The 19,509-nt window shown below is 43.8% G+C and overlaps 1 protein-coding gene across 5 annotated transcripts in view; it reads right to left on the minus strand.

The window, feature by feature from the left end:
* The window catches only part of ANKS1A (ankyrin repeat and sterile alpha motif domain containing 1A), a 177,666-nt gene that overhangs the window by 98,217 nt on the left and 59,940 nt on the right, over positions 1 to 19,509 (minus strand). For 3 of the 5 annotated variants that reach the window (XM_044254970.1, XM_044254986.1, XM_044254962.1), the window contains exons 2-3: positions 9,731 to 9,811; positions 7,582 to 7,738 (exon numbers count right to left, since the gene is read on the minus strand). In XM_044254970.1, the coding sequence (XP_044110905.1) occupies positions 7,582 to 7,738; positions 9,731 to 9,811 (238 nt within the window). Of the gene's footprint in view, positions 1 to 5,657; positions 5,721 to 7,581; positions 7,739 to 9,730; positions 9,812 to 19,509 lie in introns of all 5 variants that reach the window. The other 2 variants (XM_044254978.1, XM_044254955.1) reach the window with 1 other exon arrangement.

The following is a 19,509-nucleotide window of genomic DNA, read 5'->3' on the forward strand; positions in this document are numbered from 1 at the left end:
AATATTGTGCACCTCTCAGTGACCAAAAGGTAATAAGTGAAATGTTTCCAAAATCGCTTTAATTCTATTAATTACATTAAAAGTAACAGACCAGGAGTTACCCAAACATGCATGCAATTCCATCTGCTTTTGATCTGGCATTTGACTGCATCATTTTTTCCAGCTACACCAAGTGTACCACAAAGATCTAGAGCTGCTGGGAGTGAGGCCCCCAAAGGCCAGAGTGATAGCAAAACAAAAATTTTTGATGAAATAAGGACAGAAAGGGTGGTAGCAGGAGCCACATGCTAAGATAAATGCACACAGATAAACAGAGGAAGCAGCACTGAGCTCAAACACAGCCCAAGGAGATCAGCAGCTGAAGTGCGGACAGCCTTCCCTGGCCACGGGACAGAGCCGTTAGCGATGGCCTCCTGCAATACAACTGGGCCCAAGGAGTGGATTCCATGTCAACCTAAAAGGTTGGAGGGAAGGGGAAACTCTGGGCAGAAAGCAAATCTTTGGGGTTCCCTGTGCCAAACCAACCGCTTAAGATACCCATTTGGAATGCCCATTCCCAAATAAGCCAACTCAAAGCTGTTGCTTCATGTTCTTGCAATGAGACACAGCTTCATCAACAAAACACACAGGGGCTTGCTTTATAGTGGTTCGAGGGCAGAGTGGCAACCCAAAGAAATTTTAAGAGGATTCTCAGGGTTTTACATCTCAATTAGCAGGGCAGAGAAAGTCAGCTTATTCTCATTAAAAATCCAGTCCAGAAAAACTTGTTCACTCTGAGGCAGACACTGCTGTCTCTTTTCTATCCAAGTTGTCTCCCAACAACCAGAATAATCTGTCCTCGATTTTGTAAAAAGTATGCCATTAAGGTCCGAAGAACTGTAAAACTCTAAGCTAGCCAGCAGGAGGAAAAAAAAAGAAAAATCTTGGTTTGTTGTCGTTGTTTGCTAGAACTAAGGCAGCTACCACAAAGCTGTCTTACTGAAAGCAAGGTCTTGATCACTACCAGGCAAATTTCCTGCCTCTGTTAAAAACGGCCTAACCACGTCTCTGCAGAATGTTATATTCAAATTAACAGTGTAGAAAGTATCTCTCATGCTTCAGTCTTGCCAGACATGGTCTGATCATTATAATATTTGTAAGTTGAAGTCTGCGGTGACCCCATCTCTCGAATACTGAACACAGGCCATCACAATGAGCTCTTCCTACCAGCTCCCCTTTGGACGTGACAACTACTAGGGCAGGAAGTCATTAGTGTTGATTCAGGGACCCACAAGAAAGGGAGGGATTCCAAGGAAAGTACCAACTCCTCGGGACCCAGAATCCTTCTCTTTCACATCTTCCAAATCCTACTACAGGCACTCCTCACACCTCAAGAGTTCCCAGAATCATATTGCTATGTATTTGGACTGAGGATGAAGACTAAGAGTGAACACCCCAATTTTCCTCCAAAGTCTTTGCATACTCTCCATTCTTGCCTGCCTTGAAACTCACTTCCATTTCTCCTTGCTACAGTCAGTACCACTAAGAAAAAAGACCCCAATACTCTTTAAGTATGGAGACCCCATTTAATATGTAAATCCATTTGATTTACATATTATGTAATATTACATATTATGTAATATTATCTACATGTTTATGTCTATCTATCTATCTCACATACACAAACTACAAGCAACAGAAAACTATACAGAAACATTCTGGTGGCTTTTCTCCTCTTGAAACTATTCTAAGCCAACACTTCCCAGTGCTTAGACTGTAGCCCAACTGTACTCTTGACCACTGTTGATAGACACCAAAGTTGGAAACAACTGAGCTACAGCTCTCTGTAGCAACAATGGTGTAGGCTTCAGAAACCTACCAAAATTGGAACAAAAGGATAAACTGGACCTCCTGAGATTCAGCAGACATGGCAGTAACATGAGAATTGGGTCCATGTAGAAGAAGAGCTAGACTTACTCTGTAAATGCTCTGGAAGGCAGAAACCTGATCAAAAGATGGAAAGTTTGGGAAGACAGGTATCAGCCAAGCGTAAGAAACCAAATATCAGTGGAATCCAAAAAGAGGCTGCCAAGTAGGAAGCCTGGTTGCTACCAAGAGAAACACACAACCAAATAAAGCAAAGGGCAGACAGCTCACCTTTCAGGTGAGAGAAAAGGATTCCTGCTTTGGATGCAAAGTTGGCCTAGATCAGTGGTTCTCAAACTGGCTTTGTTTTGGAATTACAGGGGAGCTTAAAAGTAACTGAGTCCCACTCCAGACTTGCCAAGGTAGCACATCAGAGGTAAAGCCCAGGAAGCCTATAATTAAAAAGCTTAACAACCTAGCCCGCACCACCTTGACCAAGCATTCATCTAACAGTGAGACAAACTGACATCACGTGCCTCATAACGTGAAGGAACGAAATATAACATCACTCCTGCAGCATTCCTGCTAAAACATAGGGCCTGAATCGATCAGATTCAGGAAATAACAGGAAATACATGAAAATATCAGACAAACTTAAACTGAGTGATAGTTTACAAAATGACTGGTTGGTATTCTTCAATACCATCAATGCTGCAGGTCTCTGTGGCAATCGCTTAGTGGATTCAGCTGTTCGCTGAATGGTTGGTTGGTGGTTTGGTCCCACCCAGGGATGTCATGTTCATGGTTCCTAGTCATAAAAGACTAAGAAGGGCTAAGGAACTGTTCCAAATTATGTATGATCCTGGACTGGACCAGGAAAAAAAAATTTCTCTAAAGAATATTATTGGGGAAATGGGTAAAATCTGAACACAGATTCTGTATTAGATTCCAGTATTGTATCAATGTTGAATTTCTTAAATTTGGTAACTGTACTATGGCTGTACAAGTGAATGCCCTTGTTTTTAGGAGATACACACCAAAGTATTTGGGGTCAAAGGGTCATGATCTCCATGACTACGTATCAAACAGTTAATCATCAATTATGCAACAATATATCTATACATTTGAGAGAGAGAGAGAGAAAATGTGCATGCAAATGAGACAAAATGTTAACAACTGGTCAATCTAGATGAAGAGTGCAATGCAGTTCACTGCATTATGCTTGCCACTTTTTATACACTGAAAATTGTGTCAAGATAAAGTTTTACAAAAGTTTGCTGGGTGATTCAGATGCAACCAGTCAAGCTGATCAGAATGTGGAGACAACTGGTTGAGACAACTTCCGGCCTCTTCCAGCTCTGAAACTTAATTATTTTTATGTGGACAGGGAAAGAGATATACCCTAAAACTAATTTGACCATTGCTCACCTTACAATATTCAGACTAATTTAAAATTATTTTAAAAGGGAGCAAATAAACGATTTTAATAGTTCCACCATAGCTACAGATGACCTACATTTGAGACTGGTGTATGCTGACTTGTTGAAAAAGGAAAGGCTCCGTATGTCGAAGAGGAAGATGAAAACCATCCCTGCTCCCAGAACAGGCACCAGAGACTTTTTTTTTTTGACAGACAGAGATCACAAGTAGGTGGAGAGGGAGACAGGGAGAGAGAGGGGCAAGTAGGCTGCCCACTGAGCAGAGAGCCCGACTTGGGGCTCTATCCCAGGACCCTGGGATCATGACCTGAGCCGAAGGCACAGGCTTTAACCCACTGTGCTACCCAGGCAACCCGCACCTGGGACTTCTTAATTTCTACAGGTGCCTGACAGGACTCAAACCCAATTCCCAGACACAATCCAGGTCAATAAAAACACACTGAATCAGGATAAAACCCAGGGAGGCTCGATTCAAACCAGCTCAAAGAGAGGTTGCATTCATAGCAAAATCCAAACAGCTTTAGCCCTTAGTGCAATTTGCATCATTTAACCTTTCGTGGGGTGGCGGGAGGCAGGGGTGGGGGGGGAGGTAAAGGGCATTGTTTCCAAAAAGAGAAATATGTTCTTATGCCATTTAGACCAATTTTCTTTTTTGTGTGGGAAATCAAGGGATAAGAAAATGTGCTTTAAAGACCCAAAGACTTACCCTTTAATCAGAGCTTTATAAGCTAACTAAACTAACCACCAAGTGCGAAAACAATCACTTCAAGGCACCTCCCCACAAAACAAAACCCTGACCAGACTAATTGAGCAATGTTTCATTAAGCTTCAATCTACCAGTAACAAAGTACAAATTCCAAAGTCCCGCTTCAGAAAGAGCAGACTGTATATGCCCTTCAGAAGTCAGATCTTAAATACTACTAGTTATCAGATAGTTGTACTTAATGTGCATTCACTTACTTAAACTCCAGATGGTATACTGCACTTTACAGAAGAGGAAACCAAGGCTCACAGAACTTAAGTAACTTATTTAAGTCAACAAAACCAGTGAGTGGCAGCACAGAATTCAAACTCAGGCTTGACTTGAAAGGCTGTGTGTGACCTTTAATAAGAGTTTTCTCCACTGCTACAACAAGTTTAAAAAAAAAAAAGAAAGAAAATGAAGATATGGTATCTTGCTCTTTTGAAAATTAGAAAACAGAGAGGGCCAAGCAAAAGCTAATGCATTCCACTACCCGGAATCAAACTGCTTCTCCGCCATCAAGTCCCAAAAGCTGAAGAGCATGGCCCACGTGGAGCTTCACTCACTAAATCAGCATTTCTCAAAGAATATCTGCCTTGCATTTGGAAACATGTAGAAGTATCTTATGTTTCCCTTCCCCGAGGCTACGTGTTTGGAGGAAGGGAAAGGTAGCTAATGTGACTAACTGCACTGACTTAACCAAACTCCAGACTGGTGCCAAAAGGCAAACCTCACCCGAGTGGAAACTCAGGTCAAAACCAGCAGGTGAGAGCACCGAGGAGAAAGGCTAACCAGCACCCACAGTTCTGCCTCCTGGTGTGGTGAAGGCCGGCGGAGGGGGGTGTGGGGGGTGGAGATGGACTGTGCCATTCATCACCAGGCCTAACCTGCCCCTGCCTCACAGGGAGGGAGGCTCGAGGCCAGTGTCCTGCTTGACCCTGCGACTTCATTTCCTATCCCAGACCCCCTCCCAGGGGCAAGAGTGACCAAGCAGTGAGAGAAGCTGAGAGCTGGGGAGAAGCAACTGAGGTTTAAAGTCCCAGGCAGAAATGCACGAACTCAAGGAAGTGAGGAATGAGCCCAAAGGGACAGATTTTAAGAGTAAAATGGAGTCACCATACCCCTTCCCCACCACCTCCACTACTAGCTTATTGAAAATGAGATTCCACTTCAAAAGAAATAGAGAAAGCAGTGTAAAAAAGATCTTTAAATCCAGTTAGTGTAATTTAATAATTTTCTGTGCTGATTAAAAAGTAAGCTAATGTTTGACATCTCTTAATTGAATTTTTCTTTTTCAAATTTAAATGATTTTTAGCAATCACAATGGTAAAATATGCATATAATATGGTTCCTTCTCTTTCTCCATTTCGGCCATTTCTAAGCTTTTCAGACATTCCGGGAAAAGCACCCAACCTTTCCAGAATTAGCATGGGTTTTAAAAATAAAACCCAAACTCACTGAAGCTGCAATTTCCCATTCCCAGACAAGCCAAAAGCAGATGGGCTGAAGCAGACAATAGTCAGGGTGAAGATGAGGAGCCCGAGTGGATGAGAGTGGAAGCCAGAGAGGACCAAAGAGGGAATGCAGCTTGGAGAAATGATGCAGAGAAATCCTGGCAGCAACGTACACACCTTGGCATTGATATAAGGGTCAAAGGGGCCGTACTTTTTGAATTCTTTGATCTCAAGAGCATTCTATAAAAAGGAGAGGAAAAGAAAATGTGATGATAAAATGGATGAAAAATATCAAAGCAATGCCCAGCCCCGAGGGGGTCCAACATGAGAACAACGTGGATCTGCCCTCTGGGAGCCTGGAAAGGAAGTTAATGGGGGAAGGCAGGCTAGAGGGCACAGCACTCATCACCCCCTCTTATCCAACCATCCAACTGGAACCACATTAACGGTTTTTAAATAGATCCATGTGGTACTACTACCTAGAGCTGTTAGGTTCTTCCAGCTCCTGGGGAAGTCTTGCCCAGCCAGCTGCCGGCCAGATACTCAGAACACTGTGCTGGTGTCCCTATCAAGGGATACTCTGGGCGGGAGGTGGCGGTGAGCAGGACAAGCTAGCACACTCAGGTGGCCCAAAAATCCAAGCAGCTGTGTTTCAAGGCAAAAGTGAGCAAAGACAGGATTAGAAATGGTCGTCGAAAATTTCTTAAATGAGAAGGACTTTAATGGGTGACTAGTTGATTCAACGTGGAGGAATAGGAGTTAAAAGCAAACCTCCTGATAAATTTCCTCCAGTTAAGAGAAATTACAATCACTTTAGCCAGGAGGAGTAAAACTGCATTTAGATTCTAAAGCAGCAATTCCAGAGACAATTTTCATTCTTAATGTTATGACACAAACATCCTCATGGATGATTTTAAAATTTCTGTGGCTTACCTATCCAGAAAATACAACTTGAGAAGCGAAAGGGAAGCTGATTACCAGCTATACACACACAATCTCCAATTTGAGAGATTTGGGAGCATTGTTTTAATTTTCTCTAACCTTAGGGTGAAGCTGCCCTTCTCTGAGTCAGTCTTGGTCCTAACTGCTCACTGAGAGTGTGCAGAGCCCTGCTGATAGATGGGCTCACGAGAATGATTTCCTGTTTTTGGAGGAATAACCCTGACCTAATCCTACAGGTAATTTAACACTTTCCTCTCAGTAAAGTCATTGGGAAAATAGTCCTGGGCTTACTGAGAAAAAGCAACATCTCTCTCGCTCAAGCAACTAAGAAAAGCACCTGCTTCAGTTCAGAGCAGAGAGGAAAAGAGAGTGGTCTGTCACACAGGGAAAGCCCGTCTCCTCTCAAATGGATACACGACCTCAGACTCAAACTACAGGAAACTGCATTTTATGAGAGGACTGTCTAGAACCTGCATAATGCAAGCATAACTTTTCCAAAGGAATCAAGGTAAAAAAAGTGGAGGTATGGTATCAGAGAACATAAATCCATGGCCATTTTAAGGTATTTTTGCTCAACTGCTGCCTTTTTTTTATTTTCTAAGAATTATCTCTGCTTTACCAAAACAGGGTCACTCTTAAATTGACCTTAGGAGAGAGCATATAAATGATTTTCATTCTGCTCCATCACCTCTGGCCTCTGAGCTTACTCAGATATTTTTAATGAGCTCCTTTTTCAGTCCCGGGATGAGTCCTTCCACTTCTGCCAGCTGCGATGGAGGGAAAACACCACTTATCGGCTAAGGCCACACCGCCATGCCGGTGGCATAAGCACTGCTTCTAATTAATTAAGCCTGCCGCTGTGAAATGGCCTCTTAACAATTTTATGGGACTTGTGTTATTTCCCATTTTGCACATGAGGTATGTAGATCTTTATGATAGCACTAGTCCAAATCTGCACAATTTAGATGCATGTAAAATGCTTCCTTGGGGTATGAGATCTCCCTGATGCCCTTGGAGGAGTAGTGCTGGGAGGAGGGGAACCATTTGTAGGGCCTGCAAGAGCTGGTTCCCTGCAATTTGTGCTGCGGAACTGAAACAGCACCGGGGCCACCACGGTCTGGCTATAGCTGAAGGGAAGAACGCTTCTCTTCCTTCCGACCTGTTCGTTGACTCTGGTGTGTGAGGGCCCTTGATGGATGAGCAACCGCACTATCTGGGCATCTCCTTTCCAGGCTGCCAAGTGCAGAGGGTAACAGCCTTTGGAATCAGCCACATTGGTCAACGCATCGTTCCTCAGAAGAACCTCAACCACATCCCTAGAAGGCAAAAATCAATCATGAGTTTGCAGAACTCAGAAGGCTATCCTACTTACAGTGCTTCACATCTGGGCAGCTGAAGCCCTTTCAGATATTATCTCATTCGGGCCCCCCTCTCTCTACCTGAGCTCATTGCCCAGTCTCTTCCTTTTATTCCATGAGCTACGTGTACAGCTGTTGATAGGCGGCTGAAACATCTTGAGCCAAATGACACTGACTCATCACCTTGCCATTCTCTGGGCTTTCTAGACAATCCATCTCTATTCCATTATTTTGAAAATGTCTGGTTCCCTTGTCTAAACCTTACAATGTTGCCTTGTTTGTGATGTTTAAACAGCATTTGGGGATAGATTTACATGAAAGTAGTCATGCGAGACAAATATTGTTATTCACCACATTATTCAGAGCATTTAGTGATGTGGGAGCTAAAAGCAGACAGGCAGAGCGGAATTAAAGTTGCTGCAAACATAAGCCAGACACATATGGTATCATTTGATACATCCAGAAAGAAGGGCTTGGCTTTCTCCTTAGTGACACTACTAATTAAGCAGATACAAATGTATAATTATCCCCATGCACATGAGGTCAGAGAAAATCCCCACTGTAAATAAAAACAGCATCTGGAGATAAAACTTGGCTAACAAGCTAAAGTCATTAAGTGTAAGATTTACTTTAATTCAGGCCATCCCCCCCAGTTATGGGGGGAGGGGTCTCCACAGAGTCCGTGTTTAGCTTTGTCCAAGATGACCATAGAAAAGACACAAGGATCATATTCAATATATTTCAGAGAAGTTTAATGTAGAAGGAAACAACCACCACCTCTTTCAGGCACATCAGAGTTCATCAGGCTGGGCTAAACACTGTACAGGTGATACAGAATACCACCGGGGGCGGAGGGCCCTGCTCCTTGCTCAGCAAAATCCAAAATGGTTCCGATAATCCCACCTTATGAAAACTAAACTTCTACTCTTATCTCCTAGAGCATGATGCCTCAAGCAAGGAGAGCTTGAACCACGCTCTGTGCTGCTACACTCTGGGTTCCATTCTTCCACATCCTGGCAAATCCACTCACTGTACTCCCTGGCTCTGCTTGCCCCTGGGCTGGGCCATCATATTCTCTCTCACATGGAGGGCAGTGCCCCCCTGGAAAAGGCTGCCAAACCATTTAAACCTATGTCATCTTCTCTCCCACTCCCCACAAAACACAGCTTCTCCAGAAAACTTTCCATGCAAATCCTACCCATCAACTACTAACCAATACCTAAAGAGAATTAAATAGGCTGTACAGGGGCACCTGGGTGGCTCAGATGGTTAAACATCTGCCTTCACCTCAGGTCATGATTCCAGGGTCCTGGGATCGAGCCCCGCATCAGGCTCCCTGCCCGGGTAGAAGCCTGCTTCCCCTCTCCCACACCCCCTGCTTGTGTTCCTGAGCTCACTCTCTTTCTCTGTCAAACAAAGAAATAAAATTTAAAAAAACAATAGGCCATATGATCATGTATTTTTCCCCTGAAAAAAGGTTCTTGTTGTCTACCAGGCTAATTGTATGAGGAAGAGTGGCAAGCCAAATGAGTAAATAAATAAGTACTTTAAGAGAAGGGAAGTTTCTTATGACCACTCAGTTTATCTTCAGGTTACAAAGGTGCTGGTTACCTAAGAGATTATCCAGCCCCTTTATATCTGGCTGCCCCAAACGTGACCTTCACAAGAGGATCACTGCAGGGCATTGTGTCGTTTTAAAGAAGAAAAGGACAAATAGAAGAAAAGGTAAAACTTAACTTTTGGTTGAAGGTATATAGGCGGAGGAGTAGGGAAGGGTGCTTAAATTATAACCTAACAAGAGACTTGGGAACTTTGGATGGACTGAATTTCCTTTGCTCTTCCCAGTTCCTCAACATTACTGCTTAGTAATTCTTTATGGAAATCAAAAAAGACGATCCAAAGGCCTGAGTTCTGGAGGGTAGGGTGGGAATACAGTACATGGATACTTACTTATGGCCATTCAAAGCAGCATGGTGCAGTGGTGTATAGCCGGTGCTGTCAACACAGTTCACATTGGGCCCTCTCCAGATGCTATGGGGGGAAAGAAAAAAGAAGACTGAAGTCTCAAACCAAATTCAGAGCCAGCTAACTGCTTAGAAAAGAGTTCTCGGTGGTGATGAACCAAACTATTTATATCCACATAACTCCTGAGAAAGGACAGCAGCTCTTTACTACTGAAATGCATAACCCCCACGATAGGCAGGCATTTGCTCAGCAGGTGGTCAGGTGTCCAGATAACAGTGTAAGCATAATTAAAAGCTTGCTCTTCTGTACCATTGTTGTCTTTTTTTTAATTTTTAAAAATTGAATCCATTCTCTCTTTAGGCATATGTTTGAATTCTGCTCTACAATAAGCCAGTGAAGTATTACATTTTCTTTCATGTCTTTTTTTTTAAAGTAAGCTCTCCCCCCAATGTGGGGTTCGAACCCACAACCCCAAGAGCAAGGGTTGCATGCTGACTGAGCTAGCCAGGCACCCCATGTACCCTTCTCAATTTTAACTACATTATTCACTCAATATGGGACACGTACCTCTAAACACTCCCGGGACTGTTGGAACACTTCACTGAAAGGTCATCAAAAATATCACTGAACCAACCATTCAGCCAGTCACAGGTACTGAACACCCACTTCTGGTGGTGTTCTGGTGACTGAAGACTTAAGAGAGACTTCAACACAGACCTACAGATAATCTGGATGATTTAACCAGCAAGAACCAAGACGAAAGAACCCACAATAATAAAAGCACCAGGACACATGTGTTAAGATGTAAGAGACAATGAGGCTTTCCTTTCTGAATGTCTTATTGCTTAAAAAGAAGAAGAAGAAGAAGAAGAAGAAGAGGAGGAGGAGGAGGAGGAGGAGGAGGAGGAGGAGGAGGAGGAAGAAAGAAAGAAAGAAAGAAGGAAAGAAAGAAAATAACAAGATCTAGAACTTGAGTGCTTTATTTGAATCAGAAATACCGTACTAGGAAGCAGAAGTGTCATCTAACTTAATCCTCAAAGCCTAATTCTTACTTCTGTTTCACACCTTACTACACTGGCCAGAGCTGCTGCTGCTGTGTTTTGTTTTGTTTTTTGAGAGAGAGAGAATCTGGGCGCCTGGGTGGCTCAGTGGGTTAGGCCGCTGCCTTCGGCTCAGGTCATGATCTCAGGGTCCTGGGATGGAGGCCCGCATCGGGCTCTCTGCTCAGCGGGGAGCCTGCTTCCTCCTCTCTCTCTGCCTGCCTCTCTGCCTGCTTGTGATCTCGCTCTGTCAAAGAAATAAATAAAATCTTAAAAAAAAAAAAAAGAGAGAGAGAGAGAGAATCTTAAGCAGACTCCACACTCAGGGCACAGCCCAATGCAGGACTTGATCTCATGACCCTGAGATCATGACCTGACCTGAACTCAAGAGCTAGACCTTCAGCTGACTGAGCCACCCAGGCACCCCTTGGCCAGAACTTCTAAAACAATATTAAGTAGTAGAGGGCAATGTTGTTTTGTTCTTGCTTTTAATGAGAATGACTCTATTGTTGGCAGTTGGTGTGAGGTAAGTACTCTGTAACATGTAAAGGAATTGTCTTATTTTTTTCCTTAAAGAAAAATATTAAAAATAGTTGTACAGGGATGCCTGGGTAGCTCAGTTGGTTAAGCATCCACCTTTGGCTCAGGTCATGATCTTAGGGTCCTGGAATCGAGCCCCACATCAGGCTCCTTGCTCAGACGTGAGCCTGCTTCTCTCTCTGCCTGCTGCTTTGCTTGTGCTCTCTCTGACAAATAAATAAATAAAATTAAAAAAAAAAATAGCTGTTGGGACGCCTCTGTGGCTCAGTTGGTTGGGCAACTGCTTTCAGCTCAGGTCATGATCCTGGAGTTCTGGGATCGAGTCCTGCATCGGGCTCCCGGTTCCACGGGGAGTCGGCTTCTCCCTCTGACCTTCTCCTCACTCATGCTCTCTCTATCTCTCTCTCAAATAAATAAATAAAATCTAAAAAAGAAAAAAAAGCTGTTTAAGGGTGCCTGGCTGTTTCAGTCAATGGAGCATGTGACTCTTGATCTCAGGGTTGTGAGAGTGAGCCCCACATTGGGTGCAGCGATTACTTAAAAATAAAATCTAAAACAAAAACAACCACACACTACTCTACACCAACCAGACTGACAAAAATGAGAATAAGAAGTATTTATAAAGATGAGGAAAACAAGCACTCTTATATACCACTGGCATGGGTTTGAACTGGTGAATTCCTTTGGGAAGACAATTTGGCAGTATCCACCAAACCAAAAATAGGCATTCACTTTGAGCCAGCATTTCCACTTCCTGGCAACTATTCAGCAGAGACACTCGTACACATGCACAAAGATACACACTTGTACAGGACTGCTTCACTGTGAGAGCAAAAACTAAACACTTCATTTCCATCAACAGGTGGGCACTTAAATACCAGGTATGCCCATACAATGAATTGCTACATAACCATTAACAACAACAACCACAACAAAGGGAAGAAAACAAGTTGGACCTATGTGTCCTGATGTAGAAAGATTTCTCCCAAGACACTGTGTTATGGATAAGTGAAAAGAAGTGGTCATTGTGTTAGGACACCTGGGTGGCTCAGTGGGTTAAAGCCTCTGACTTCGGCTCAGGTCATGATTCCAGGGTCCTGTGATCAAGCCCCACACTGGGCTCTCTGCTCAGCAGGAAGCCTGCTTCCTCCTCTCTCTCTCCCTGCTTCTTTGCCAACTTGTGATCTCTGTCAAATAAATAAATCTTTAAAAAGAAAAAAAAAAGAAGTGGTCATTGTGTAGCACACAAAACAGAAGCCCTTGCTTTAGAAGTGTGTACATACACGCCCATATGGTGGACGGTGACGGGCAGAGTGCTTGCTGATATTGCCAGTGGTCACCTCTGGGAAAGCAATGTGTGTTGGGGGACACTACAGATGGTGAGGAGGGACTCCCATGTTACGCTCAGTATTCCACCACACTGTTTAAAACACAATGAGGATGCAATCATGTATTTTTATAATAATTTTTTAAAAGAAAAAGGGGAAGGGAGCCTGGGTGGCTCAGTGGGTTAAAGCATCTGCCTTCGGCTCAGGTCACCAACTCAGGGTCCTGGGATCAGCCCTGCATTGGGTCTGCTCAGCAGGGAGCCTGCTTCCCTTCCTCTCTCTCTGCCTGCCTCTCTGCCTGTTTGTGATCTCTGTCAAATAAATAAATAAAATCTTAAAAAAAAAAAAAAAGGGCGCCTGGGTGGCTCAGTGGGTTAAGCCGCTGCCTTCGGCTCAGGTCATGATCTCAGGGTCCTGGGATCGAGCCCCGCATCGGGCTCTCTGCTCGGCAGGGAGCCTGCTTCCTCCTCTCTCTCTCTGCCTGCCTCTCTGCCTGCTTGTGATCTCTCTCTGTCAAATAAATAAATAAAATCTTAAAAAAAAAACTTCAAACTGTTACTGCTAAATGGTTGTATATATGTGACCTGGGCCACTTTAATGAGCGGTCTACATGCAGTTTAAAATCTGAAGACAAATTTTAAGTGAAAGGAGAAGACACGCATGCTGGGGTATCCAGGCTATTCATTCATTGTCAATTAAGCAGGCGGGTGACAGAGTCAGAAGCCTTAGGTATATCCTGACATCCCCACCCTCCACTGAGCTGGAATTCCTACAGCACCCTCCAAACAAAGAGTTAAAAGCAATTATGTCTGTCACATGTGTACAATAACCTCATTTTCTAGATCAAAAACTGTATGCCTCTAATCTGGCAACGAAGAGAAGGACAGAAAGTGAAAACGGGTCTGGAAAAACTAGGAGGTAGTTTTCACACTCATTTTCAAACTGACCCACCAGACGAAACATCGTCATTCTATCAAAAAAGAGGTGACACTAAGAATCAAAAAACAAATTCTTGGCCCCAAAGCAGTGGCAGATCCCAAACTCCCGTTTATAGAGCTCTTGGCACTTGGCTGAACAAGGACTTTACGATCTAACTGGGATGACAAGGGAAGGTAAAGATGTAGTGGTACAGCACTGGAATAACAATCCAACAGCAAGATGATGAGAAGATGCCAAGAGGAGCCGGGAAAAAGAAAGTACCAGGACTGGGTCAGGCAGTCAGGAGCACAGGTCTGTCCGCCCTGAGGACTCCATTAGGAATCTGCTAGCTCCGCAGTGATCTCAAGCCAGGTCCCAAAGTAACCAGAAAACTAAGAATTAAACCGCCCTCACTTTAAAAAAAAAAAAAAAAAGGCAAGACTGAGCAAGCCTTGTTTCACTCTTTTTAACCTCCACTTGGATATCCTTTACCAGCACTAAAACTCCCTCAAAACAATCTGAAAAGACGAGGAAGAAAGACAAGGCCTTCTGTACATAAAGTTGCAACATTTACAACCAGTAAGGTCGACCCCCCTTTTTCTCTAACTAGCATTTCCTCTGAGCGCCCATCTAGAAATTTGGAGGAATGGGGAATATATTAAATAACACCTAAATGAAAACAGAGAACTGAATCTCCCTGCTTAGAATTTTCGCTTCACACAGGATGGTAGTCATATCCCCCTCCACCCAAGTTTCTTCCTTTTTGGCAGCCCAAGAAAAGAGCTTTTGACAATCGGGGTCTTCCTCTACATCACAGCTGTCCTAATAGGTTTTCCAAGACAGTAAATGTATCAGGACTGCTCACCAACAAACAAAAGCAAAACAGAAAGCGCCGAGAAAACCAGAGGAAAGGAAAACAGCCCAGGAGATTCTTCAACCAAGTCTAACCTACAGAGATTGTACAGACATGCAACTGCTGCCCTTGATTCGTATAACAAACCCTCACTCCACCCTTGACAGGTCTCCGAGGGGTTACAGCGACCCCACGGGAAGCAACTACAGGACCCAGGTTAAGAGCTGAGGCGCTCATTAGCTGCCTCCGCCACTTGTCAGTTGTAGGACAAGTGACTTAGTCCTTCAGATCTTCCTCTGCATCTGCAAATCCTACTGTGATAGGCTCCCCAGTGCTTCAGTGGCTCAAGGAGATAAAGCATTAGGGTTGGGAAGCCTAAGACGTGTCACATGGACATGATGCTGAGCACAGGAAGCCGTGCCGTCTGGGACTCAGAAGCACCTACGTTTGGAGAAGGCATCTGAAGACACCGGAGGGCAAGGAGGAACAGGGCTGATGAGAACCTGTGGCTGTTGAATCCCACCTCAAGGGCCTCTCTCCGTCCATTTACAAACTGACTACACCCTGATCCATGGCAGGTGGCAGGCTGGATCTGGAGGCAATGATGAAGATCAGGCCAGCCATACAGACACATACAGACACAGCCCACTCTGTACAATGGGACAGGTGCTGAGTGAGGGCTGCCTGTGCATGTGGTCAATAGATAGGTCAAGGGTGCCCTCTATGTGCCAGGCACTGTTCCAGGGTCTGGCAATGCAAATGGGAAAAGACGAAGTCTCCGCCTTTGTGAATCTTGAATGGGGGGGGCAGTGAGCAAATAAACAAATAAATAGAAATATGGTAGCAGGCAACGGTCCATGACATAAAGAAACAAAGCAGACAGATCAAGCAGAGTAAGAGAGTAAAATGTAATGGGGCAACACTTTAAATAAGGTCCTCGGGAGAGACCTCTCTAAAAAGGCGACCCTGGAGAAGAGAGGTGAACAAAGTGAAGGAAGGAGCAGTGTGGGTGTCTGGGGAGGACAGGTAGAGAGAACATCAGATGCCAGCAGCCAGAGTAGGAGCAGGCCTGGCATGAGGCTGGAGAGTGAGGAGAAGCAGGGCACTCTGCCTGCAGGGAGCAGGCTTAGGGAGGCCCCCCAGAGGAGCTTCAGCTATAGGCTGGGCTTTGGGGAAAGATACGAAGTCCATACTGAAGGGGGGCGGCACCTGCCAAGCAAGAGGAAGGGACACAGACTCTCAAGTTCAAACCATGATGATCGACACTAAATCTCTAAAAGGGAACCAGGGTTCCTGATACCTAAATTTTGTTTGTCCATCGAGAACACCCATATTTAAATCTACATATCACCCTCTGGATCTAGCAAAACTCAGGCACAAACCTGAGGTAAAATTACTGAAGTCTCTGTGAAACCAAAGAAGAACAGCAGAAAACACATGGAGACACCTACTCTAGACCCAGAAGGAAGCCCATGTTCAAATACGCACTGGGGCCTGACACCTTTCCTGACTGCACGGGCTGATACTAATCTCACCCATCTCAGATTTTCCAGATCATCGATGACATCTTCACCATAATTGATCATATTTGATGAATTATGATAAATTTATCTTATCTGACCAAATTTATATTTGACCAATTTATCATATTTGACCTTGAACCACTGTGAATTCTTTATGCCGCTCATCCACACCATATATTTTAAGTTCTTTAGGGAAATCCCTCATGTTTCCAAGAGCACAGCACTATGCAGGGAATTGGCTTAGGGCCATCAGTATGCAACTTCTAATACTGGGTTTTTACCAACCTGCTACCTAAATGTGACATGGTCTCTATGACTCGCTATACCTGTGGCCATTAAAAATGGCAACGATCTCTTGATGGGGCATAGACCAATATTGCATTTGAGATGTCTGCCCATAAAACACAGAGACAGAAGCACCCTAAGGTAGAACCGAACTGCCCAGTCATTTTCATCTGTGACTACTCTACGGAATCCGATTTCACCACCCAATGATAGCCTAAAGCGGCTCTCTGCTAGCAGTCCCCATGTGTCACATGATTGCCTAGCTACTTAACTGTTTACTTTATACAGACAAGTAATGGCATCTCAACAGGCCGGCAGAGGGCCCAATCCAGTTCAATTCAGTAAATGTTTATGCCCTATCTTCCATATGCCAGGGTGTTACCCAGTCTCCACACTTGAGTGGGGAAGTCAAACAAGTCAACAAACGACAATACCGAACAGTGTGTGACATTTTGGAAAAGGAAGTACACAAAGCATAGCTTATAGGTTAATGGAAATATGGGAGACTTTGCAGAAGGGGAGATATTGGGGCAGAACCTTAAAGCTCAGAAGGAATCCACCAGACCAAAGAAACAAAGAGGAAACACCTAAATTCAAGGTGTCCCAAGTCGTCCCAACAAACTGGGGCACATGCAAGTTAACTGTGAGTGGCTGGGTTACACAAGTGAAAGGACGGTGGATATAAGCAAGGAGAGGAAGGCAGAGTCCTGGAAATCACTGAAGTTCTGAGTGGGGAATAATCAGATGTATATTTTGGAGAAATCCTTCTGTTGACAGCTGGGAGATGGGAGCCTAGATGGCTACTTGGTTATTCACCATGCTACTGTGACTGCCTGATATATTTCAGAATTTGAAAAAAAAAAAAAATCATTCTGCTAAGCAGTTGTGTAGACAATGGAGAGGAAAAAGAGCGTGACTAGATCCAAGGAGCTCAGCTGGAAGTCAAAAATTCAGGCATGAAGTGAGAACCTGAACGAAGGCAGTCGTGAAGAGGAAAGAAGAAAAAGGATTGAATCAACAAAAAAGACAGGATCTGGTGACTAATTGAGGGTGGGGGCATAAGGTGGGTGAGAAGTGAAAAATTCAGAAGACAGAGAGTAAATTCTGGAAGAAAACTGGGGTTACCCTGCTTGGTGATGGCGATGCTGTGGGGTGGGGGGGAAATAGGGGAGGGAAAGAAAGTTTTGTGTTGGGTTAGACAGCGCTGAAATGAATTTGGACTCCCACATGTAGATGTCCAGTCAGCAGGTGCATATGAGGGTCCAGAATGCCCTATGTTGGTTACATAGTTTAAAATGATAATGTTCAAGTGTTTACATGCATGCAAGTTCCCCATACTTGACCTCTACCACCATATTATGCAGTAGGAAAGTACATAGTGTTGTCTCCATCTTATCAGTAAGAAAACTGGAGTTTGACTGACTTGCTAATCATCATACAGCTAATTCATGTGGCACTAAAACAAAATTCCATGTCTGACAGCTAGTGCATGTTTTTTTCCAGTTTATCCAGGATCTTGAACTTGACTGTTGACAGAAAACAACTTGGAGCTCTGTGGGTCTTCCCCTGCATTGATTCTCAGGAGGTCAAAGACTCTCAGAGCACTAAGTCAGGAAAGGGCCTTCTCTAGCACTGGCTCTATGAAGAGAGCGCAATGGCAAGACACATGAGGGGTAAGAGAGATTCGGAGCAGTTTTCCATCCAGTTTCATGAAATCACTACAGTCTAAAGAGTCTGTCTCATCAGCCTTTTTCTGCCAACGGCCTTCACTGTTTTCCTCTGAGTTACCCCTGCAAAAGCAGATTTCTTTCTGAACCTCAGGAAGGGCTGGCAGTTTTCCAACACAATGAAACACTATCCAAAGCCAGTCTTATTTTAAAAAGAATTCATCTTACTCAAATTTGACACATCCTTACTAAAATGCCTTCTACATACTTAACTGTTGAGGTTTAAAAGAAGAGATAACAAGTCCCCATTGTCAAAGAAGCTTATGATCTTTGGAAAAAGACAAAACTTACCAACATGAAATAATTAGATACAAAACCTCCAAAACAGTGCAACCACCTCTATCTAAAATCTAGTTAACTGGGGAAAAGTGTACATGTATTTTATTTCTGCTAAGCCCTGAACCCCATTAAAATGCAAGTGGAAACAAGCAGTAGGAGAAAGAGAACGGTGAACATAAAAAGACAACATTTTTTGGAAAATGGAAAGTAGAGAAGTTAGCAGAACTGAGAAAGTGAAACCTTGTGGCCATACAAGGGGATGCCTTTTTGGCCTTCACACATATAAACCCTGGGAAGCCTCTACAAACACACACATATGTACCCTGAGGAGGCTCTGGGATTAGAGTTACCAGGTGGTACATGAGGCCAGGGATAAGGAAGGGCTGAAAACAAGAACTTGATACAAATTCTGTTTATAAGGAGGCATCAGACCACTACATCTCTGGTCCCATCTAGGGCAGCTTGTAGACAATGACTCCCCATGTCCAGGCAGGAGAATGCAGATCTATTCAGTGAAGAAACTGAATTAGATGGGCTCCAGCCTTGGGGACATCAGGAACAGCAGAAAGCAGAGAGGCACTGTACTGAAAACAGAAGCCCTAAAAGATCCTGAAGGACGTGATCTCAGCTCTGCTCCCAGAATGCTGGCGGCCCCATCCCCACCCCCAAACAGAAGGCTGGACCAAGCACTCCACAGAACAATTCAACAGCTCTTGACTTTGGGGGACTCCCCATCAAAGCAGGTGGGTTCCAGCCCAATCACCCTATATGATATAAAAGCCATCCTTGGCAAGTTTTTCCCACTTCTACCCAGACCATGCAACTGGCTCTTTAGTGACCCATTCTTAAATGAAAATGACAACCAAAGAGGACCATACATTCGAGGACGGTGTTCAGCATGAAATGACAGAGCACAATACAGAAAAAAAGGGACTCAGAGGAACAGAAACAGAAAACCAAATAAAATCTTAACCCAAAACAACAGCAACAACAACAAACCATTATCACACAAAAACAGGATTAGAAAGAACTGCAATAATCAGTGCAAAGTTTTGGAAATTAAAAAATGATAGTAGGGATAAAAACACAATCAAAGAACTAGAAGATAAATCTGAGTAAATCTCCCAGAAAGTGTAACCAAAGAAAAAGATAGGAAATATAAGAGAAAAGATAAGCAGATTAGAAGACAAAGAGTTCCAGAGAAAAGAGAAAAGGCAGAGAGGACAATATTATCAAAGAAACAACTTGAGAGATTTCCCTAGAACTGAAGG

This window comes from Neovison vison, chromosome 1 (assembly GCF_020171115.1).
Source record: "Neovison vison isolate M4711 chromosome 1, ASM_NN_V1, whole genome shotgun sequence".
Classification (NCBI taxonomy): domain Eukaryota; kingdom Metazoa; phylum Chordata; class Mammalia; order Carnivora; family Mustelidae; genus Neogale; species Neogale vison.